The sequence below is a fragment of the Squalius cephalus genome (genome assembly GCF_949319135.1).
Source record: "Squalius cephalus genome assembly, chromosome: 16".
Lineage (NCBI taxonomy): Eukaryota > Metazoa > Chordata > Actinopteri > Cypriniformes > Leuciscidae > Squalius > Squalius cephalus.
In genome coordinates this window covers 11,182,544-11,207,287 of record NC_137137.1, presented here as the reverse complement: position 1 = coordinate 11,207,287, position 24,744 = coordinate 11,182,544, and the positions used below count along the sequence as shown (strand labels likewise).

Genomic DNA, 24,744 nt, shown 5'->3' with positions numbered 1-24,744 from the left:
CTTGAGGCTGTGGAGGCCTCTTGAACTCTCAAACCAGATCTGTTTTGTCTTTAGAACTGTATAAAGATTAAACGTGAGTGAGGGTGTGTTCAGTTTTGGTGTTTTGCAGGATGACTTTGTTGTTTCTGTATCTTTTGTAGTTTGTCATCCATTCAACAGGAGGAGCTGCATCCTGTCACACACCTCAGAATAACGGCTGACCTGGAACCTGCGACGCATTATTGGTTTCGCATGATCATGAGGGACATGAGTTTGACCAATTATGGGTCCTCTCTGTTTGTAGGCGTATATGCGTGTGTACAGCCTGTGGTGAGAAAGCATGCAATTTTTTGTCTCACCTAAGGCTTGTGGGAGTTTGAGGAAGTGATCTGTGCTCAGTGCTTGTCAGAGTCTGCTTCCCTTCTCTAAACTTTCTGCTCTTGTGCTGTAGAGTCTGCTGGTCATGGCAGGTTGCTGAGAAACCTTTGGATTGTCACACTCATCAAAGGAAGAACCACAAAGGAGGAGAAACGAACAGCACCGGCATAATGGTAATTAACTCACTTGAGGTTTATCATTGCAATTAGATGTTTAATAAGTTCTCTTTTGACTTTTACTTCTGGCTTATTTGCACTCACAGCACATCTGACTGTAAAATATAAACCTATTTGTTGCGCCTAAAAAGACCCCTTGTTGATTAAACAACCCCTTGTCTTTTTTGAGCTATTCTGGGATATGCCTGTAAATAAGAGTATATAGAAATATACGTTCCTCATTGTACTCATAACACAACTGTTGGTGCTAATTTGAAAAGTTTCCTCTGTAAAGTCAAAAGCTTGAGACGACTCGTTTAGGATGAGTGAAACTAACTGAAAAGGAAGTTCTAAGAACAGCATCACACAAATGTGAACTCAAACCACTCCTTAAATGGAAGCCGATTAACCTCAGTTATCAGTCAAGGTTTAATTTACCATAAGTATTTGTAGCTTTTATTCTGTATATTTATTACCAGAGTGCACTTGGGGGCAGTCGTGGCCTAATGGTCAGAGAGTCAGACTGGTAACCTGAAGGTTGCGGGTTTGATTCTCAATACCGGCAGGAAATGAGCACCTAACCTCCAGTCGCTCCCAAAAATGGCTCTGTGTGTGTGTGTGTGTGTGTGTGTGTGTGTGTGTGCCTGATGCTTTCAAACTGGTGAGATTTTCACGTTTCCTTTGGTAAGGTGATACTGAGGGCTTTCATGATGTCAGGGTTAAAGCAGTTAGGTAGCTGAAAGCAGATTGGGACAGGGCTGGTGCTTCTGAAGGAAGTGAGCGTTTGACTATGTGGCGAGAGGTTTACAGAGGATTTTTTCGCAACAGCACCCAGAGGTGGGTGGATGAGGGGAAGTGAGGGGAAGTATGTCAGAGGGGACTTGCGGTTCCTGTCTCGGAACTTCCTCACCGCTTCTACAGCTTTCTGAATTTGTGTCTTTCATAAACTGTACTTAATAGATCCACCAGAATTGGCCTACAACTTCCACCACTGGTCAGATGATGGATGCAAAGTTGATCCACATTGTAAAAATGAATATCATCTCATGATTGTCATGGAACACAAAAGAGAAGGTATTATTAAAAAAAATGTCAACTGTTTTTGAGCATAAAATGAAAGCAACCCCAAATCCCATTGACTTTCATTGTATGGACAAAAACAAACCAAACTGAAACATTTCTCCACAAAAAAAATGTGTACAGATTTGTGAACTGTCTCTCAATTATGAATGTGATGTAGTTCCTCTTCCCTTATACCAATAGAGCATATCAGCTATTTCAACATCTTACATTTCTAAATGACTCAAAGTGATTTGTATTAGAAAATTTTGGAATATGAAGATCAGTAGATGAAGGTATTTTCCACTGGTCAAGCATTTTCCGCTTATTTTGGCTATTACCATCTAGTTCTAATAGAGAAGAGTAACATTGGTGATATTGTTAACAGTTTTTGACCATAAAATGAAATTCATTGGGCTCCAAAACAACCTCTGAGACATTTTTCAATATATCCTCTTTTGTGTTCTATATAATATGAATGTAATCAGAATGTCCTACATTCGTCATTGTAATTATCATGTGACCTACCAGCATCAGTTGTGTTTGCTTCACTGCCTTTCACAAATCCTCTCCCTGTGGCCTTATGGGATGATAAAGTTTCCATTGGATGTGTACTTTAAGAAGTTGGTCATCTGGGTACTTTTCACCTACTATTTTTAGGAGTACTGTGAATACTGTTCATTTTTCACTTACTTTAAATTAGGGAAGTAAGCATATTTGGATGCAGTTTCCATCTGCTCTATCATTATATTAGTTCTGTACCTCAGCACAGACATCAGCAAACCAGTGTGGTTGATTCATCAGGTGGTGAATTATAATTTCCTTTCCCCTTCATAGCATATCAGCTATTTCAGTATGTTTATTATCCGAATAACTCACTATGGTTTTCATTCGCTCCATGTGTGACGTTTGAGCTGTGGTCGAAACAAAGACCAGGAATTCAGACCACAAACCCAGAAAATGTTTCACAGCTTCCTTATGGTGCAACACATCAAAAACAAAAATGCTTTAAGAAGCTTATATAGAAAAATCTGGTTTACCTCAAATTTAAATGCAAAAATGAATGTGAACACTGTAATGAGAGCTTCAACCTCTTCAATGCTAACTTTGTGCATCTCATGCTTGTTATATTATATATAAATATAAGCATACAGTTGTATTCTTTTTCAAATTATGTTGAGAGATGTTATGTTAGTTGATTATGCTAAGTAAGCCATAACCTTTAGTGGTATGTAATGCATCCAAATGTGACACAGCTGATCTATAACTTCCTTACATCTGTTGCTTGTTGCTTGGAAACTATCTGTGGTTTCCTGTCCTTATAACCACAAAAAACCACCTAATTTCAATCACCCATAATTTAAAAATATCGGGTTAATCAGAATCAGACTAGACCAATTCCAATGCGCGTTAATGACAGAACCTACTCTCTAAAAAATGTCCGGGTCAAATATAGTCAAGCCCAACCGTTGGGTTTTAAAATGTAATTTAAAAATTTAAACCAACTGTGGGTTTGTTAAACCAAACATGCGTTGAAACATTTTTTATTGACTACTATAGCTATACCTGTAGCTCAGCAGAGCCCTATTATTATTATTTTATATTATTGTTTTATTGGGTTGGTCAATCTGTGTAAAAACCAGTATATTGAGAATTTTATTTTATTTTTATCAATTGTATTTCTTTTATATAATTTAAAATCCGAAGTTTAAAACATTCTTTTTTTGCGTCTGTCATTTTTAGAAACAACATGTTTTTGGCTTTGTATTTGTGAAGATCGTGTCTCCTGTTAAAACAAGTACATTCATGTGTACAGATGCACATCTTCTCGGTTCAACTTTTAGTTTCTCTCCTTCTCTATCTGCAATCACCAGCGGTTAGATATGGTGGTAAATACTTCAGCAACAAGGAAAACTGAAAGAGGAACTGGATGCTGCAAGTCGGCCATGACCTTCAGTTTTCCCATAGCAGGGTCTTTTCCTCACTTGAATATCAGTGCACTATGCTAGTTAAGAATCTTGTTCCTTAGTAAGAAGTAAAAGGGTAACAGCTGTTTGGTCTTTCCTGTTGGGTTTACACAGTAATTTAAAGTCACTAATGCAACCAATTTGATGGTAATAAAAAAAAACGTTAATAATATCAATGATGGATTTGAAAAAGAAGTAAATGTGTTTCATGAAAGTAAAACGGGCTGTGGATATCATTTTATGTTAGATTTACACTCTAACAAGTTGATCTCAACCACATAAGCTCTTCTGACGTATAAACTCCTTCCTGTAGACCTGTTCAGTTTGTAGTCATAAAGGAGTCCCTCAAGAATTTTGAATGGGTATTTAGAAATAGTAGTTTAGGATTTAGAAAAGTATAATGTTTGTAGTTAAACAGTTGTTTGCTTTAAAAAAAAACACATCAGTTGCTATAAAAGGACTACAACAGCTGTCTATTTCGACAAGGACGTAAACTCACATCTTTGTCGTAAATTTCTTTGGTTAAGTCATTAGCCATTCAAGTTGGCTGATAAATGGAAGTTGTGACTCTATTTTCTCTCTCCTTGTATCATCTCTCCTTCAGGCCAGTAAGTATCACTGGCAGAGCCAGAATGTCAAGCAGAGTGGTGTTGATGACATGGTGCTTCTCTCCAAAATCACCGAAGATGCCATCGTGGAAAATCTCAAAAAGAGATACATGGACGACTACATCTTTGTATCCTTGACCTCCAAGGGATCAAATCACTCTAGTCTGGATTGTTACACTCCTCTCAACTGATCAGTTAGCACTGCATGTGATGTAAAGACTGTATGGTCACTCACAGAAGGTTGATTAGAAGTTTTGTCTTCCTCTTTTGTTTACGTGTGTCTCAACAGTTAGCACACACTCACTTCCTGATTTTACAGGACGCTTAGTAGCCACTCTTTGTTGTGTTACATGAAAACTTTATTTTGGTCCAGATTACATTCGCAGAAAATGCTGACTGATTGTCTGACATCTATGCGGCTAAGCAGTTAGAATGTCAGTTATGGAACTTAATAACTGATTATAACTACTATAATACACTTAACATTAATTTATATATATATGTATATATATATATATATATATATATATATATATATATATATATCACCAAATGATTTCTGAAGTATCATGTGACACTGAAGACTGGAGTAATGATGCTGAAAAATTCAGCTTTGCCATCACAGGAATAAATAAGATTTTAAAATAAATTAAAATAGAAAAGAGATGTTTAAATTGTAATAATTTTTCACAATATTACTGTTTTAACTATTTTTGATTTAATATTTGAAGAGTTCAGATGCAAAAGCCTGAATCTGAAATTTTCTTCTAGAATGATCATTTTTATCAAGCTTGTATATTTAAGTTCAGTAATTTCACTTAAATGGCGATGCAAATTACCTATTAATTGTCATTTAAGTGAAATTACTTAAATTAAATATACAAGCTTTATAAAAATAATCATTCTAGGAGAAAATTTCAGATGGCACTTAGAGGCTTTTGCATCTGAACTCTTCATTTGCAGCCTTGGTGAGCAGAAGAGACTAATACCACACCCAAATTTTATATACAGTTTATAATCTATGCATTCTACTGAATTGAACTGAAGCAAACAGAATTGGATTGAATTGAACTGGATTGTTCGTATGTCCTTAACTGTGATTTGAAGACCTATATAGGGCCTGTCTTGATATCGGTGAATCCTTTCAAACAGATGCCGTACTTCACTGACCGTGAGATTGAGCTCTACCAGGGAGCTGTAGGTCAAATACAATGAACACTTACTGTCATTATATCAATAATTCTCACGTTCATCATGCATTTAACATGATTGTCAGATTCACAGCCATCTCTCTCTTTCTTTAGGCCCAGTATGAGAACCCACCACACGTTTACGCTCTGACAGACAACATGTACAGGAACATGATGATTGATAGTGAAAATCAATGTGTTATTATCAGGTTTGTGGTTCTTACATGATATGTGTTGTCTGTTTCAACACAGATTTGATGTGCCACATTCAAATCCAAGTCCATTTTCACAAGAATTTCTGCAGAGATCCACATTTCAGTATCAGTGTCATTCGCTGATAACACTTTTTATACTTTTTTATAGTCCTGTTCTCACTGTTGACAGTTCCTTCCTCGTTTTGTCACACCCACAAAAAAAGGCTTTGCAGCAGTGGTCACCTTTCTTAGTATAGTTTCCTTCCTGATTTACGCTGACAGGAAAGAAGACCTCGCAAATGTTGTTTCTTAATGGCTCCCTTCCTTGCAAGATATCTTCCAAAGCACCAAACTATCACGTCTAATGAACTAGAACAAATCAAGCGAGCTTTAGACATAACCAAACAAATATCTAATAACTAAAATAAGGACATTTCTAAATTGAACTCCTTCAACTATGCCATTTTTATTATTTCAAATAGGAACATCTTCATTTCGCAAGATGTGCCCCGAGGCCTTGCCTACTTCCATTTTTTAGTCTCGGCCAATGAGGATGAGGATAGCCAAATGTAGACATGCCATTTTATTCGGTTTACCAGTGCTGTCAATTCTGTTAAACAGTATTTAAAGAATTAAAAAGGTTTAAAAGCCGTTAACCACAACTTACTGTGACAGTGACGCCCTACTATTAAAAAGCATCTTTGGGTGTGTGTGTGTGTGTGTAAGAATATGGCATGTGAGAATATGAATTCAAACAGCACTGATGTAAAGGTGTTGAATAAGACACGTGTGTTATGTTCACCTCCATCAGCGGAGAAAGCGGGGCAGGAAAAACAGTTGCTGCTAAGTACATTATGGGCTACATATCAAAAGTATCAGGTGGAGGAGCTAAAGTACAGGTAACAACTGTGTTTAGAATATCTTTTTACCCTGTAAAAAGCAAGTCTTAGTTCTAAAACCTGTCCTGTGTCATTTTTTGTTGTTCAGCATGTGAAGGATATTATCCTGCAGTCAAACCCTCTGCTGGAAGCGTTTGGCAATGCGAAGACAGTCCGCAACAACAATTCAAGCCGTTTTGTGCGTTTCACACTCACATATATCCAGCTCAGTCTTATGAATTTACAACACGCAAACCTGTGTTCCATTACTGTGAGTAACGCTAGCTCGATTGACAGGGCAAATACTTTGAGATCCAGTTTAGTCGAGGAGGAGAGCCAGACGGAGGGAAGATCTCCAACTTCCTGCTGGAAAAATCAAGAGTCGTGAGCCAGAATGAAAATGAAAGGAGCTTTCACATCTTCTACCAGGTAGGAAAGAGAAAATTTGTGTCATTCTATTCCCTTTTTCTAATTATAGGAACATATCTTGGTTTGGACTGTGTCTTAAATATTACATTTTTGAAATAATGTTTTTTTCAAAGTGAGCCAATTTTTTTGTTTTGTTTTGAGTTTAACAGTGTTTAGAAAAACTACAGATAAGAAAAGGGGAATAAATACATCAAAAATGGTTAAATATGTAATATTTATATAATTATTTAATATATAAATATTTATAATTAGCGACATCTGGAAAAATAATAGAAATACATAGTGTCTTAATTATTACATTTCTGAAATAATGTTGTTGTTTTTTAAGTATTAAAAAATTTTTTTTCAAAATAAGTTACCACGGTCTCAAAAAATGAGCTTTTTTTTTGTCAATTTCTTTTTTCCCTTTTTTTGTTGAACAGGGTTTAAAAATAACAGAAAAGAAAATTAAAATAAAATAACTACAGAACAACAAAGAAAATAAAATCCCACTGTCACAATCAAAAATAAATAAAATGTGTAATATTATTCAATATATTTATTATTTAAATATATGAAATATTTAATAAAAATAGCTGCAGAATTCATAGAATAAAAAACAACAACATTCATATTGAACACACACAATTTTCACGTAATACTGATGGGTCATATGAATAGATATTGAATAAACCACCACTCTGTTTTTAGCTAATAGATGGATGCACGCCTCAGCAAAAGGAAGAATTGGGAATTATGACCCCAGATTACTACTACTACCTGAACCAGTCTGGAACATACAAGGTGGATGGAACTAATGACAGCAAGGACTTCCAGGAAACCATGGTACATAATTTCATCAGTATTATCATGCCAGATTAAATGTGTCACCTCCATGAACCAAATACATTAAGAGTAGCAAAGTTTGACAGTTCCAGCCACCTAGACTTTTGTTGACCTTGAGTTTTGATGACTTGGTCTACAGGAAGCCATGCAGGTGATAGGCATACCAGGCATGGTTCAGAGGCAGGTACTGCAGATTGTAGCTGGCATCTTACATCTGGGCGCCATCAGTTTCATTGAGGTGGGAAACTACGGGCAGGTGGAAAGCACGGACTGTAAGTGATATGCAGATGAAGTAAATGATTCCCTGTTTGCTGTTTTGAGATCACCACAGTCTTAATTTCTATCTTCAAAAACATTTTGTCAGACTTTGCATTGACATCTTTTACCCTGCTTTTTACCCAGTATTGGCTTTCCCTGCCTACCTGCTGGGCATCGACCAGAACCGTCTACAAGAGAAAATCACCAGTAGGAAAATGGACTCCAAATGGGGTGGTAAATCGGAATCCATCGACGTGACACTGAACAGGGAACAAGCATGCCACACGCGTGACGCTCTCTCCAAAGCCCTCTATGCCCGTCTGTTTGACTACCTAGTTGAGGTTAGTGAATGACATATGAACACACAGTAACCATTAGTTGGGAAAAAGGGTAATTTTTTTGTCTTTCTCTGTCTGAACAGGCAATAAATAAAGCCATACAGAAACCCACTGAAGAGCTCAGTGTTGGCGTTCTGGATATTTATGGATTTGAGATTTTCCAAGTAAGTATTCTTCCCTTTCATTGATTGTGATTGCATATTTTGAGTGAATTTTTACCTTCAAATAATTAATCAGTCAATAAGGCATATTTGTCATTTTAACTGTAAATCTACTCTTCCATTCAGAGGCTTGGGTTCAGTAAGGGGTTATTTTTTGATCAAATAATTTCAAACTTAAGCATAAGAGACTTCTTTCAAAAACATTTTTTTAAAAGTCTTAAGGCCCGTTCACACCAAGGACAATAACTATAAAGATAATGATAAAGTTATAAAATAATAATAATAATAAAATATAAAATAGCAGAGTTCATACCACAGCTATAACGAAAAGGCACAGAAAAACGATGTAGTTGGAATCACTTTCAGAACGATTTTATCCAGCTGATGAACGTCCATCCTGTTGTAACGAACTCAAGCATTTAAAGCGGCAGATGACAAAACTGCAACACGCTTATAATAAACAGAACGATATCGTTCGCTGGTGTGGACGCTAATAGTTATCTTTATAGTTATCGTTCTGGTGTGAACAGGCCATTGGTCCCCAAACTTTTGAACAGTAGTGTATTTTGTGTGTGTGTTTTTTTATATGTATATATAAAATAATAATACATTCTATTATTAATAATAATAATTATCTTTTTATTTTAGAGGAATGGTTTTGAACAGTTCTGTATCAACTTCGTGAATGAAAAGTTGCAGCAGATCTTTATTGAATTGACACTGAAAGCAGAACAGGTACAAAAAAACACCAAAAACAAATCATTCATTACACTTTTCACTAGTATCTGTCCTGATGTGTGTAAATTCTCGATCTGACTGACTGTTTTTACCTCCCACAGGAAGAGTATGTACAGGAGGGCATCAAATGGACACCCATAGAATACTTTAACAACAAAGTTGTGTGTGACTTAATAGAAAATAAACTGGTAAGCCTGCAAAGGGGCTGTGCTATATTTAATATTGATAGTAATTCATAATGATATAATTGTTTTATTTGCTTTGTAAGCTGTAACTCCATTCCCCCTCAATCCCAGAATCCTCCTGGCATCATGAGTGTGCTGGATGATGTGTGTGCCACCATGCACGCCACCAAAGAGGGTGTTGATATAACTCTGCTTCAGAAGCTACAGGCTGCTGTGGGGACGCACGAACACTTCAACAACTGGAACTCGGGTTTTGTCATTCACCATTACGCTGGCAAGGTGTGTGTTATGACTTTTGTTCCAAGAAATTAATACTTTTGTTCAGCAATGATGCATTAAATGATCAAAAGTGACAGTAAATGCATTTATAATGTCACAAAAGATTTCTATTTCAAATAAATATTCATCAAAGAATCCTGAAAATTAAAAAAAAAACATGGTTTCCTCAAAAATATTAAGCAGCACATCTGTTTTCAACATTGATAATAATAAGAAATGTTTCTTGTGCAGCATATTAAAATGATTTCCGAAGGATCATGTGACACTGAAGTAATTACTGGTGGCTAAAATTAAGCTTTGCCATCACTGGAATAAATTACATTTTAAAATATATTAAAATAGAAAACAGTCATTTTAAATTGTAATAACATTTCACAATATTAATTTTTTTGATTGTATTTTTGATCAAATAAATGCAGCTTTGGTGAGCACAAGAGACTTTCAAATACATCAAAAATATTACAGTGCTGTAGCACTACTAAATTTCTTCTTACTAAGTACTTCTTTAAATCAGGTGTCGTACGATATCAACGGTTTCTGCGAGAGAAACAGAGACGTGCTTTTCCCTGATCTCATTGAACTGATGCAGAGCAGCCAATAGTAAGTGCTTTTTCTCTATTTCTCTCTCCTTGGAAGCACTGTCCATATTGTTAGGCTGCGTTTGGGTCTGGTAAAGGTTAGAGAATGTAATGTAATGGAAAGTCAAAGAAAGATGAGCATAATCAATTTTCGCTGAAAGAACTGTTTTTCTCCTCTTGGAAAACACCAGCCAGTTGACATATTCACTTTTCCCGTAACCTTAATCAACATGTTACATACATCCAAAAATATTTATTTCTCTGGCATTGCAGCGAATTCATCCAAAGCCTCTTCCCAGAAAACCTCAACACGGAAAAGAAAGGTAGACCAACCACTGCTAGCTCGAAGATCAAAGTAAGACCGATGTCCTTAATAAACTCTGAGGATCAGCATACCTGTCATATTTTCTTTAGTCACTCACTGACTGTCTGGCCCACAGAGGCAAGCCAATGAGTTGGTTAGCACACTGATGAAGTGCACACCACACTATATCCGCTGCATCAAACCCAACGAGACCAAGAGGCCCAAGGACTGGGAGGAGAGCAGGTGAGTCGTTCAATATAACATCATGCTCAGACTCCAGATATTATGCAAAGATGGTGCGAACGAACTCATGTGCTATTCATAAATTTCCTTTTTATGTTCCCAGAGCGAAACATCAGGTGGAATATCTTGGCTTAAGGGAAAATATTAGGGTACGGCGTGCAGGCTTTGCCTATCGTAGAGTCTTCCAGAAGTTTTTACAGAGGTAAGTGTTTGGTCGTAAAATATCATTGCAAATGTGTTTTTATATGGACATTTTAGTAGTACTGCAGTCCAATACTTGACTTAGCTCTGGGGTTTTCCAGTTAAGTGAATTAACCTCAAGTGAGGGAGCTCAAATAAATTAGCCTCAGGTATTAATCTCAGTGGAAATATCGCTGGGGTGTTAATCATAGGGTAGACGAAGTGTGTTGATCTCAGGGCTAGTATCTCAGGTAACTGATTCACACTTGTGTTTTGCTAGGTATGCCATCCTAACGGCGGAGACGTGGCCACATTGGCGTGGTGCGGAACAGCAGGGCGTTTTGCACCTCTTGCGTTGTGTAAACATGGACACGGATCAGTACCAAATGGGCCGCACCAAAGTCTTCATCAAGAATCCAGAGTCGGTGAGGCTCAGAAATCACCTAAAAAGTCGACTCCAACTCCAACCATACAATCAAGGCCTAAAAAAAACCATAAATAATTTCACAAATCCTGACTTACCCTTAAACATTTCTCATTTCAACTCCCATTTCTTCTAATTGTAGCTATTTTTGCTGGAGGAGATGCGAGAGAGGAAGTTTGACACATTTGCCAGAACCATCCAGAAGGCATGGAGGAAATACATTGCCCGGAGGAAATATGAACAGATGAGGGAGGAAGGTGAATATAAGTCTATAAAACCTAGCCCACACAAGCAGCATCCTAAGAGGTCCTTACAAGGTCATAGAACCTTGTAAATGATTCCCATTGATTTCAAAAGAGTTTGCTGTTAGCATGTTGCTAAGCTAACGGCAAGGTTGTTTAATAAGGATAAAAATACACAGCACACACAAAGATTGGGTACAATAATACATTTTTAATCATACCTAAATATTTTAAGTGATTCTTTTCAGTATTGAAATCAAATAAATGTATTTATTAACTGCATTTCTGTTTTTTTATGTTTACATAACATATGGTATATACCCTGTAATAGCAAATTGTATGTGAGGTTGCACACTTATTTTTCTCTCTCTCTGTCTTTCTAATTTTTTAGCCTCTGATATACTGTATAACTTTAAAGAACGACGTAGGAATAGTATAAACAGGAACTTTGTTGGCGATTACCTGGGCATGGAAGAGAAGCCTGAACTCCGGCAGTTCATGGCCAAGAGGGAGCGGGTTGACTTTGCAGACTCGGTCAACAAGTTTGACCGTAGGTTCAAGGTGAGAAACTAATTAGTAAACATTATATTTACTCTTAAAAAAATATATATATTTTTTTATGTTTCTATAAGTCGTCTCTTATGCTCATTAAGGATGTATTTATTTGATCAAAAGTATTAAAAATAGCAATAATATTTAAAATACCCTTTTTCTATTTATTATATTTAAAAATGCAATGTATTCCTGTGATGGTAAAGCTGAATTTTCAGCATCATTATTTTAGTCTTCAGTGTCACTTGATTCTTCAAAAATCATTCTAATATGCTGATTTGCTGCTCAATAAACATTTCTAATAATCAATCTTAAAAACGGTTATGCTGCTTAATATTTGTTATTTATTATTTAAAATAGATTAAAAAAGGGCAAAAATAAGCTGTAATATTTTTTTTGCTGATTTTTTTAGTCTATAAAGAGAGATCTAATACTGTCACCGAAATCCATCTACCTAATCGGTCGGGAAAAGATAAAGAAAGGACCAGAGAAGGGCCAGATAAAGGAAGTTCTGAAAAGAAAACTGGACATTTCTAGTGTCCGTTCGATCTCTTTGAGGTAAGTTGCTTCCTCATACTGCCCGTTTTAAAGGTATAAACTGTACATGTAATTGTGCTGGAATCACATGAATCCCATATAAGTCAGAATATAGTGACATTGCCATTTCAAGGCTTTTTGTAGCAATTGCTCATTTAAGAGGGATCAGCTGTGAAGACAATTTGTTCATGTGGAAATATTCCACTTGTTTAATAGTTTCAACTGCATATGTCAAAGGCATTGCACATTTATCTACAATCAGCTAGATGTTTTGAAAACCCGTGTTATTTCAGTTCTGTATTCTGCTGTTTGGGCCTGAGAAAATGCGGTAAAGCTGCTCGTTTATGCTATGTATACTTTATACACAGTCGTGCTTTACATGCAGATTTATTACTGTGAGACACAAACAAGCCTCCAGACCAGAAGAGCTTATACGGAAGCTCTGCGGGGTCCAACTATTTGCAAAAGTGCAAAAAGGAAATTAGCAAACAGGAAATGAGTTCATATTTATGGCGGCTCAGTTCTTTTTTTTCTGCCATATATGTCAAGTCTGAGAGATAATGAAAGTAGGGGGAGAGGGGGGGTTGAACAAGAGGGTCACGGATGTTGTTTGTCTTCTCATAATGATGATGATTAATGATAATTTATCAAAGACGCATGAAGATAATGAGTCAATAATAACATTTTCTGTGCTTTGTGATATCTCATCAGTCATGTCCTCTTTCATTTTCTGTCCTTAATTGCTCATAATTCTTCTTCTTCGAGATATATAAGTCGTCCAGCACCATTTTTGCTGTGCACATGAGTTTTGCCTGGCTTATGATAGAACATCGTTTGTATTTAATTTACTTATAAATTTGTTGTTAGGTCTTCTTTGACACGGTTTCTTTTCGCAATCACACCCAAAAATGCTTTACATGTTTTATACTTAAAATGATAATATGGAATGATATCTAAGGAAGGAAGTTTTGGTGTCGATGAAGGTTTATTGATGGGGCTAAAAGGGATTTTTTCTCTCTTATGAATTCTCTTATGCTCACCAAGGCTGCATTTATTTGATTAAAAATGACATTTTATTAGAATTTTAAATAACTGTTTTCTATTTTGATTATAGGTTGAAATAATTTTCATTATTGATTCTTGTGATAGCAAAGCTGAAAATTCAGCAACCATTTCTCCTGTCTTCAGTGTCGTATGATCCTTCAGAAATTATTCTGATATGCTGATTTGGTGCAAGAAACACGTATTATAATTATTATTATCAGTGTTGAAAACAGTTGTGCTGCTTAATATTTCTGTTGAAATCGTCATACATTTTTTAGGATTGTTTGATGAATAGAAAGTTCAAAGAAACAGCGTTTATTTGAAACACAAATATCTGCAACATAATAAATGTCTTTACTGTCTCTTTTGATCAATGTAATGCATCCTTGAGTGAAAGCGTTCATTTTACTGACCCCAAACTTTTGACAGTAGTGTATTTAAGGCATCAGTGACCAAGATCACCCTAGAAAATGCCCTAAAAACAGTAGGCAAATGCTTATTATTGGAATTATATTGAATGTGAACCTTCATATTTTCTTCAGGAAAAATCAACAATGTGTCTTTGTTCATTTCCCTCCAGCACAAGGCAAGATGACTTCTTCATCCTTCATGAAACTGAGTACGACAGTCTGCTGGAGTCCATGTTTAAGACCGAGTTCATCAGTCTGCTGTGCAAGCGCTATGAGGAGCAAACCCGAAGCAAACTCTCACTGAACTTCAGCGATAGGTGCCGATTACTCTCCCTCTCATTTCTCATTTATCTCATTCCAGTGCAGAACATGAATGAATGCTGGTGTTTTGTGCAGGCTGGAGTTCCATGTGAAAAAGGAGGGCTGGGGAGGAGGCGGCACCCGTATGGTGGTATTCCAGAGGGGACAGACGGAGACAACTGTGATCAAACCTGCAGGAAAGACCCTTACTGTCTCTGTAGGAGATGGACTGCCAAAGACATCCAGTACGTGAGATGGTTTAGTGGATGAAGTGTCAACGGTTGCACAAAAACTCTTCACTGACCTTCAGTTTTTGTTTTTCTCCAGAGCCAACGAGGAAGGGAATGCCACAGAGTGGTGGTGGTGGAGGAAGAAGAAGCCAGCCACAGCACAGAGGTATAAAAACTCCTAACTTATGGATCAAGTTGAAACACTGTAACTGCTGTTGAATCACGAGGAAAAATTTATATTCTCCAGTTGCTGTTGCTATAAGCCTTGTTTTATATGCAAAATGAATCCAAATTTTGACCAAAAAAACGGTTTAATTAAATTTAGTTTAAATTATGTAGTGATCTGTGCTTTACGGAGCATTACAGAGCCCCATATCTCTAATGAACAAAAACAAGGCAACCGTGGCAAGGAAACACTTGTGGGGAAAAAATGGAGAAAGAGGGAGAATGAAGAATCATTTTCACACATGAATTGGCACCTCTGAGTCCATACCTCAGATTCATTGAAAAGAAAAACCCTTTTGATGGAAATATATGTGATGTTATTTCCATCAAGAGGTGCATTCGTTTTTGGTCAAGATCTTGTTTTGACAATGCAAGAGTCAAGCACTCTGTAAAGTATACTCCAGCACATCCCAAAGACTTTCGATGAATTTAAGGTCTGGACTCAGAGGCGCCAATTTTTGGTTTTGTTTTTATTTTTGAAACTGATGGATCGTGGGCCTCAGTTTCAAAAATAAATACAAAACCTGCCCTAATTGAAAGAAAACAAGCTGACAGAAAGATTGAATCCAATATTTGGTGATAAGGTAGCATAACGACAGATTTATAAGCATATTTTTATTTTTTGCAGGCCGGTCATTTTTGACCGGGAACATCTCAAGTGTTATAGGGATTTCAACACATCACAAGGGTTAAAACACAACAAAAGATTAGTAAAACATGATTTAAAATGTAACTTTTAAGTTGACATTATTACAAGGTGAACTTTTTAAAAGTGTACTTAAGTCTGTTAAGAAAGTGTACTTAAGTGGCCTTTATATTATATTATCTGCCAGTACAGTTTAGGATTTAAAGTACAACAAGTGCACATTCAGTACAAATTAAGCACACTTCTTTTTTACAAGAAAAAAACTCCCTGAGAGTAAATAAACCTTATGAGGAACCAACACTCAAAACTCATTCTACTCTGGTTGGCCTTAAGGAATAAGTCTTGGGCAACAGTAACTTAGCATTAAACATTATTCCCATTTGTAGTCTCCGGCTTTACAATTTTTAACAATATTCTAAAAATGCAGATCGGAAAAAAACTTGAGCTGACACACTAATCGATATGATACACACCAGTAACCCTCTATATAATGTGTATTTCTAACAGGGGGCCATCAGAACGGGGCTGCACAGTTTAACCGGGCTGGTGCTCCGCCGCAGCAGCAGAGGGAAGTGACGTACTCCATGCCAATGAGGCAGAACCCTCCACCGAGCAACGCTCTACCTAAACTGGGATCACAGAAGAATCAAAGAGGCTCCAGGCCAGCCCAGAATCAGTCCACGAACCTCGACTTCCTCAATGTGCCTGATCAGGGCATGTCAGGGTAAGAGAAAGGATAGACTTGCAAATACAAAAAACATCTCGAATCCAATTTTTGTAAATACTAAAGAGTGTAAAATCTCACCAGAATGCAGCGGAAAAGGAGCATCAGTCAACGGCCTCCACCGGCCCCCTCTAGCCGTCCCAAACCTCAGCCCCGACCGCAGGGCCCTCGATGCAGAGCACTTTATCAGTATTTTGGCCAGGATGTGGATGAAATTAGCTTTGACGTCAATGATGTCATAGACCTAATCAATGATGGTGAGGCCTGGAAATAAGAAAGAATGTTGTGGTTTAGATTTTGACTTGAATTTTTTCTAATATTCCTCTGGCTTTCCTGTAGATCCATCAGGGTGGTGGAGAGGGCGGATTCATGGGAAGGAGGGTCTCTTTCCTGGGAACTATGTGGAGAAGATCTGACGTCTGCATGCCAGCAAGGTAGACCAGACTGATGAAACCAGCACCTGACTTTTGAACTTTAACTTCCTAGGTCATGAAATCCCCTAGGCTCTGGGAATTTGCACTCAAGCCAGTGACGAGATCTTTTAGGGTTTGTTGTAACAATTTTTTTATGATGATTTTTGTAAGTAATTTTTTTGTTACAAAATAGAACATTTTGTTGGTACAGTTTTCAGGCTAAGAGAGCACATACACTGTTTACAAAGACTCTGCACTGCCCATAAATGACCACTTGACTGCGCTGTTGTGCAGTTTTTCAAAAACAGTTTTTTATAATGGAAGAACAACAATCACAGCCTTTTCCTTATTTTTGGTGTAATTTTCTGAAAACTGTATATATAAAAAAAAAGAAAAGAATATATTTTGTATTGTATGTATTGAATGATGTTTGATCCTTTTTCGTAATTTTATTTTCTCTTCTGTGTAAAATCTTCAATCTCAAAAAAATAAATTGATGTCTGTGGTACTAACATTATTAAAGAGAGCTTTGTTTAAAAAGATTTCAATGCTGTACTACATATATATATATATATATATATATATATATATATATATATATATATATATATATATATATATATATATATATATATATATCTCTCATAGTTATGGAATATGTAAATTACAATGTTTCCGGTTCACTCTTTTTTCAAACTGAGAACCTAATCAAGTTTGCATCAGGAAGTGTGTCGTTATGCAGTATCTCTCAAGGCAATGACATTTTTTTTTTTTTTCAATTTGCCTCTTGGCCAGTAAATTGTTGTTCCTGAAAGTTGGAACCAAGCCTAAAGAACTATACCATAGAAACATGTTTTTCCGTCTTTCTTTCCCCCTCACCTAATTTCTGCATTACACGTGTTTGATATGATATTTGGATTGCATTTGTAGTAGAATAGAAGTTGGCACAAAGAGGTGTCTTTGACAGGCAAGTGGATGACATAAAAAACATTTTTTTTATGCTGGTGGGTGGGGAGGACTGGTTGAGCAGGTGAGTTCAGCCTGAAAGTTCTCTCCCTGACAGGTGCATGGAGACACTACAACAAGAGAGAATATGAGAGTCAGTCCTCATTTTGCTAATTATGTATGCAAAATCCAGCATGTTGCTGAGTGTAAAAAACAAAAACAAATACAGTATTAAGCCTGGATATTTGCATGAGATCTTAATGTTGATGCAGGGTAACTGCAGCTGTCTTAGTACGCCTTCAAATATATGTATGTAGCCCATGGATTAAATGTTTTTTAATATTTTTGTACTTTTTTGGGTAATCTGAGATTTGATATAATGTACAGGTCAACATAAATTTACCGTAGTACCTAAATACATGCCAGTTATTGTAACTGCTTTAAAATGATTAATAGCGAATCTCATTGAACAGCTTGATAAGCTTTCAGTGTTTTTTTTGTTTTGTTTTTTTACATTCGATGACAGTAAATGATCTTTGCTTGTTTTTAATCACGTTTAGAGTTCTTCCTGGTGATTGTGTATGTTCAATTTAATTACATTCAATTTATTTGTATAGCTCTTTGCACAATACATATCTAATGCAGCTTTGAGAAAATATAGCCTCACAAACCCCCAGTGAACGAGCCAATGGGGACAGTGGCATCATGGAAAAACTCCCGAAGATAGGATGAGGTAGAAACCATGGGGAAAACTAGGCCCAACAGATAGTACACTGTCTCTGGCTGGCACACTAATATTTACAAAAATTTTGTCATATTTATTAACACACAATTATCAATAGACTATGTATAGCCTAATCCAACCCCATAGAATGTATTATGTGTAATAATTGCCACTTACAGGAACTGGAGAAAAAAAATGGTACAATTCTAAAAAGGATCATTACTCTAAATAAGTTAAATAAACAAACTAATGTAGATAAAATACTTGTAGGCCCTACTATAAATTTGCAATAAATCATTGTCTCCCCAAAAAAAGTAACCTGAGAGCAACTATATGTAAACTTCTGTAAAGGAGGTGCTGTGTGTGAGGCCACGACATTCCTTTAATCGAATTTTAATGTTGGTGAATATTTGACATATTTTGCGGTTTATGAGAAGTTGAAGGGCGTCAAAGATTTGACAGGTGAGGTGCAACTGACCTCAGCTCGTGCCGGAGCCGGGCGCGTGCCAGACCGGCCGTTGTCATGTAAAACGGCGCGTTTCAGGTCTGTTCACGATACAATGGCACAATAAAGACTGCCGTTGCCACTGTTTGCTCGGTTTGCTCGGTTTCACTTGAACCCTCGAGGTGATGTCACAGCGCGAGACCCGCGTAACAGGATCGGGGACATTTTTCCCCTACTTAAACCTGACACACAGAGCGCGCGGCTGTGGATGCGTTTTTCTGAGGTAAGATAGTTTGTTTCTTTTTATTTAAGAGTACGGTCGTTTGGTATTGATTTGACAGAGTTTAGATAAGATGCATTTTCATCATCAGCGTTTCGGTTATTGTAGTGTTTGTGTGCTTTCTCAAGTCTGTGCTGCGCTCCCCTACCAATTAATTTATTATCCAGAGGATTCACTTTTCCCAGCTCGATGGTCCGTGTGCTCTGCGGGGTAATGAGAGGATGTAGTTGTATCAATATCACAAAACCAACAGGCTGAAATCATATTATAAACACATTTAGTGCTGGATCTGTACGTGTGCATTATGATCTATTTAAAAAAAAAAAAAAAAAGTTATTAGTTTAAAACAATGTTATCGTCATCACAGTTTATGCGGTTAAACATTGTCTGACTGCAGTAAAATTCAAATCAACAAAGAGATAAATTCTATGGAAACTGACCCCTTTAGTTTATGACATTGGCTTTATGAAAACTTTGTGAGCTCAGAAAAGGTCACCAGGTGCCTGATGTATATCAACGTTGCGTAACGACGCAATTTCCCACGCACATATCGAGATTTATAAAAAAAAAAATTAAAAAAAAAATACTTAGCGTAAATAGCCTCTTTTGTGCGCAATATGCGTAGGATACGTACTCTTTTACTAGAGTGAGCAAATGAAGTATACACAGAATGAATAAAAGCTTAATTTTGATATACACATTTAGATGAAATATTTCACTCTCATTAATGGAGTTTGCTCAAATTACATTTTGTGCAGGTTCTGGTTTTATAAATCTAACGCAGAATCTAACAGAAATCTATAGGCTACACGAGGCCCCATATGTTTACATTGAAAACAGTGGAAAAAAAAACATAGCTGTGGAGCGTGTTTGTGTGAACAGCTCCTTATCCTTTAATAAAACTTTTGTATCATATCTACTAGAGACACCAAAAAGGCAGAGATTTGCTTTTGTTCAGTGTCTCCATTCTGTCACTGTCTGGAACACTCTGTGTAAAGACAACAAGCTTTAGCACCATGGCAAGTGTTTTGTTCTTCAACACAGAGTAAGCCATAGCATTTTTGACGTATCGTTATTACAGCGAATAATCAAACAGTTTCTCTTTCTCTCAGAAATCCCGTCAATCCCGTCCTTTGACACAATGGCAGGTGTGTTTTCCTACGAGAGCTCTGAAGTGGACTGGTGTGAAGACAACTACAAACATTCAGAGAATGTTGTGGAGTATTTCAACACGGTATGAGCATAACAGACGAGCTGCAAATCCTTTCACGCATTAGTGAATGTGAATCATTCTCAATTCAGACGTTAGCACTAGAGGAATCCTATTCGAGGCATTGCTAACACTGATTAATACACCCATAATAATGATACATCTGCATCCAGTGACTCAGACACAATGCTACACCTCTCATGTGCACAACAGAGATAGAATCCAGTGCTGTTCAGCCCATTCAGGTTTTATTTATGGTTCTACCTCAGTATCAGACTAATACAAAACGTGTAAAAGTCAATGTGACTGCTACAAAACCAGTTTGGGAGCACATTGGGATAGGATTTGAGTTTGAGTATGTCTGATTCAGCGTTTGTTCCTCCTCCAGATGAGCAGTTTCATCTTCTTTGTGATCTCACCCATAATGCTCTACCTGATGCACCCGTATGCCATGGAAAGAAACCTGGCTGTGCATCTGGTCTGGATCATGATGGTCTTTGTAGGTAAGTGTGAAAGTCGAATCTAAAGGGGGCTGGAATTGTGACATTAACAATCCTTTAGGGGGCAGCATTGTTCAATAGCCAAATCAAATTGGATTCATCATATTCACTATATACTCTGATTCGTTATTTCATTCAAATAAATGAATGAATGAAATGTCACTTTGATTTTGTTTGTGGAAAAATAAGCCAAAAAGTGTGATTTATATGAACTGGAAATGCAACAAAATGTTTACATGCAAATTAATACACCAGAAATGGCTAATAGAAATTCATGTTAAAATTGCTTGTATTCACAATTCCCATTTTGCTTCCATTACGTGACAGATTTCCAAGAGAAAAGGGACATTTGACAAGAAAAATGAAGTGTGGGAGTTGATTCCAGAATAAAGCGTATTTCTCCTTCCATGATGTCTTTCTCACTCTATGGTCTGTTTATCTCTCTCTATCTTCAGGTATTTTCTCCATGTATTTTCACATGACCCTGAGTTATATGGGCCAGATGCTGGACGAACTATCCATCCTGTGGGTTTTGGCTATTGGCTACTCCCTGTGGTTCCCACGCAGACACTTCCCATCTTTTGTTAAAGACAGGTAACAATTACATTTTTCCCCTGTACCATGGTCCATACCATGCCATTACATAGAAACAGACCTTTCTAATGGCATGGTACAAAAGATCTGCAGTTCTGTAAAAATAGGAGCAATTAAAGGATCCATTTACAGTCTTCAGTTTGTGTAACAGCAACCCTGTTTGAACCTGCAGCATCATATTCTGATCTCACTGTGGGAGAGATGGTTTCCACAGCTTTCTCAGTAAGGGTCCAACCAGCCTTATATTAATATTTAAAGTGTGCAGTCTAAAGTGTGGTCTCTCTTTCTCTGTTTTGTTGTTCCTCAGGAGAACGTTCTCTCGGATGGTCCTGATCATCACTGTCATAAGCACTCTGTCCTCTTTTGTCAAACCTACAGCCAATGCCTACGCTCTCAACTGCTTTGGCATCCATATCCTCTACTCTGTGTTTATGGAGTTAAGGAGGTAAAGGATGTGCATTTATCACTTCAAGCTTTTTACAGATGTTCTAATACTCACTATTTGTCCACATTGAGACAATAAATGCTACTTATGCTAGATGTTTTGTTTTGCTATCTTGCTTGGTTTCAACTGATCTCTTTGTCAAACAGTTGCACAAATGAGCGAGTGCTGCGTCTGGCCTGGGCGTTCTCTGGCCTGTGGGTTCTGGCCATTTCCTGCTGGATTAGCGATCGCTTCGGATGCAGCTTCTGGCAGAAACTGAACTTCTGTTATCTGCACGGTATCTGGTGAGTGAGCCATGCTATTCTGCCTTGTGTTGAGCGCATTTTAACCCTATAAAATCCTACTGAATCATAATAAATACACATCTTTAAGGCCTCTGGATTATGAACACGATCAAAACTTTGCTGATAAAACTGTTCTTTATGTCGTCTATACTTTTTTAGCAAGTAAAAGGCCTTTTAGTACAATTGTAGAAATGTCCACTTTCAGGTTGTGGTACACGAGTCTTTTTTGCTGTGAAATCTTTACTGATGTAAGAATAACTTTTATATAGTTACCGGACTGAAGCAACATGATTATCCATACACCATGTTTTAAAAGATATCATGGTCAAATGTGAGTATCAAATACTGTACAACAGGCTTTGTGTACTCAGTCTTTCAATTATCATTGTATTGCATTGATTTAGATGTTTTGCCACCCAAGTAAGAACAGTAGTGGCCAAAAGTGATGTCCGGCCTAGGAAAATTGACATATTCACCCTTTACTCAATTATTATTAAAAATTTGTTAAAGATTTGACATGCCAAATTGTGCAGACATAATTTAAATTAAAAAAACAAACAAACATGAAACATGCCAAATTGTGCAGACATAATATGCACAGGCTTTAAAGGGTTAAGTCACATTTCAGACTGTCATGCTAATCTAGTTTATTTTTCTCCTCCTCTCTGTTCAGGCACATTCTGATTGTGGTGACCACGGCTTACGGTACCACTTTGGTCGCTTACATGGATGCTAGTCTAGAGATCCCTTATTCCCTCCCTGACCTGAAGTACTGGCCACAGGATAAGTGGGCCATTGGACTGCCTTACATAGTCCTCAAAGGAAACACAAAGACCCGGAAAAGATGCTAGCAGGCACAACCAGATGAACAGATGCAATCTCATTTTTAAAGCTGCTTGGTGTAGCGCCAGCCTTTACCCTTCAAATCTTGGTGAATACATTAATAAGGACTGGAAGGAGCTGAGATCAATACCCTGAGACTCCATATCATATTGTGTTGAAATGGTTGAGGTTTCAGGCACTTTCTCCTCATTTCTCACAGAACTTGAAACTGAAGTATTTGTGTGTAAATGTCTAATGAAAGTGACTTTGTATTCTCATCTTTACAAACAATGTGCTGTTGTTATGTGAAAATGAGTATTTGCACTGTTTTGACAAGATTGAATGACAATGATTTGTACGTACAAAACAATCTGTATTTTACTTGATTTACTTAATATGAAACAAAGGCTTCTATTTTTAAGACAAGTAGTCACTGAGAAAATTTGCCATAATCAACTACTTGATTCATGGGTGAAACTTGAATGATTAAAATGTAAATAAGTTATATTATTAGTCTGATCAGAGGAGGAAAAGTCAAGCCGCCTGTTCTATGTGAGATCTGAATGATTTTCTAACAGCAAATGGTGCAAACAAATGTTTACTAATGTAATAACTGGAATATGTGCATTTTGGTGTGGGATTTTTAAATCCAATTTATTATACTAACTCTTAAACTCCACCTTAGTGTATGATATTGTGTATATTGATGATGCACCCTTGTCACTGTGGAAAAAAAATGATGTGACATTAAACTAATGATATATGGATATTTTTTATATAAATTATGAATGCTGGGACATGATGTGAGATCATTTATTTAAGGGGTTGTTGTAATTTAAAAGTATTTCAAAGAAGCACCATGAGATACACTAAAATAAAAGTCAAAAACTTGCAAGAGACAAAACTTACAACGATGCTGCTTGTTGCGTGCCTCACGTAGAAAACGAAGAAAATGGGGTCAACTCCAGGTTATGGATACTTCACCCAAATAGCACAGCCTCTGTTCTCTTCCTCACACAGCGCCATCAAGTGTACATTATAGGTGTAGAGCAGTTGAGCTGCTTTATGAACTGCATCGCTACTGTACCTTCTGCTCAAATACAAAGATCTGGACAGTTATGATTTTAAGTTTGACAAGTGGTTCTTTTTAAGACTTTAAAGGAATACTTTTTCGTGAATTATGTCCTCCAAACTAAAATTTTAATAAGCCTATCATAACATTTTATGTTTGTTTACTGTTTAAATTGATCTGAAAAGCCTATAACAGGCTGTTTAAAGCCAGATTCCATTGTGACAACTTACAGTGTGAAAACGTGTGTTTAATGAACTGTATTTTCCCCGGTATTGTAGCCTGCCTTAGACCCTAGCGCTTATACAGAAGAAGAGAAAACCTGCAAAATATTTACTATAGTAAAAAGTATGACAACCGAATCTCTCATATATTAAATGAATCCCTTCAAATGGCAAGTGAAATCATTCACTAAGCATTGTATTTATTGTAATCCCATAATTAAACACAACCAACCACAACACAACTGTGTGTACCATGCATTGTTTTCAAATACTAAATTAAAAATCATTCAGGAAAAAATATCAGCACGTTATATCGAGCTGTAGACTGCAAAAATAAAAACATCCCATCGGTTCGGCTAATCTCTAATTATTACCTACCCGTACAGGCAGTCCGTGGGAAGTCCCGCCCACCGCGTTTCGCGATTGGCTGGGCGGTGCCAAGCTCATCCTGGACGGCATGTGATTGGTCACAAACGCTTTCTGTTTTGGGTGCATGCCAGAGGTCCGGAGAGGGGAGGGGAACCGTCTA

At 36.9% G+C, this 24,744-nt stretch overlaps 2 protein-coding genes across 3 annotated transcripts; both read left to right on the top strand.

Moving 5' to 3' along the window:
* The first annotated feature begins 241 nt into the window (after nt 1-241).
* Nucleotides 242-16,839, top strand: myo1f (myosin IF). Of its 2 annotated transcripts, XM_079896082.1 has the most exons (29): nt 242-309; nt 431-530; nt 4,143-4,274; nt 5,254-5,343; nt 5,451-5,545; nt 6,342-6,429; nt 6,518-6,607; nt 6,706-6,837; nt 7,528-7,662; nt 7,802-7,934; nt 8,065-8,261; nt 8,342-8,422; nt 9,068-9,154; nt 9,259-9,345; nt 9,454-9,621; nt 10,136-10,221; nt 10,473-10,554; nt 10,640-10,746; nt 10,850-10,948; nt 11,207-11,351; nt 11,493-11,607; nt 11,984-12,153; nt 12,557-12,702; nt 14,306-14,452; nt 14,532-14,680; nt 14,763-14,831; nt 16,044-16,260; nt 16,345-16,517; nt 16,600-16,839. In XM_079896082.1, exons 2-29 carry the CDS (start codon nt 528-530, stop codon nt 16,674-16,676), a joined length of 3,300 nt encoding a protein of 1,099 aa, XP_079752208.1. In that variant the 5' UTR covers nt 242-309; nt 431-527; the 3' UTR covers nt 16,677-16,839. The 2 variants fall into 2 exon arrangements, with proteins under 2 accessions (XP_079752208.1, XP_079752209.1); XM_079896083.1 differs by lacking the exon at nt 242-309 and having other exon boundaries at nt 371-530.
* A 1,960-nt stretch (nt 16,840-18,799) lies between these two features.
* Nucleotides 18,800-24,455, top strand: acer1 (alkaline ceramidase 1). Its single transcript, XM_079896114.1, has 7 exons — nt 18,800-19,070; nt 20,180-20,301; nt 20,666-20,780; nt 21,233-21,371; nt 21,679-21,816; nt 21,963-22,100; nt 22,774-24,455. The coding sequence occupies exons 2-7, from the start codon at nt 20,209-20,211 to the stop codon at nt 22,949-22,951; spliced, it is 801 nt and encodes a 266-aa protein (XP_079752240.1). The 5' UTR covers nt 18,800-19,070; nt 20,180-20,208; the 3' UTR covers nt 22,952-24,455.
* Nucleotides 24,456-24,744: the final 289 nt, after the last annotated feature.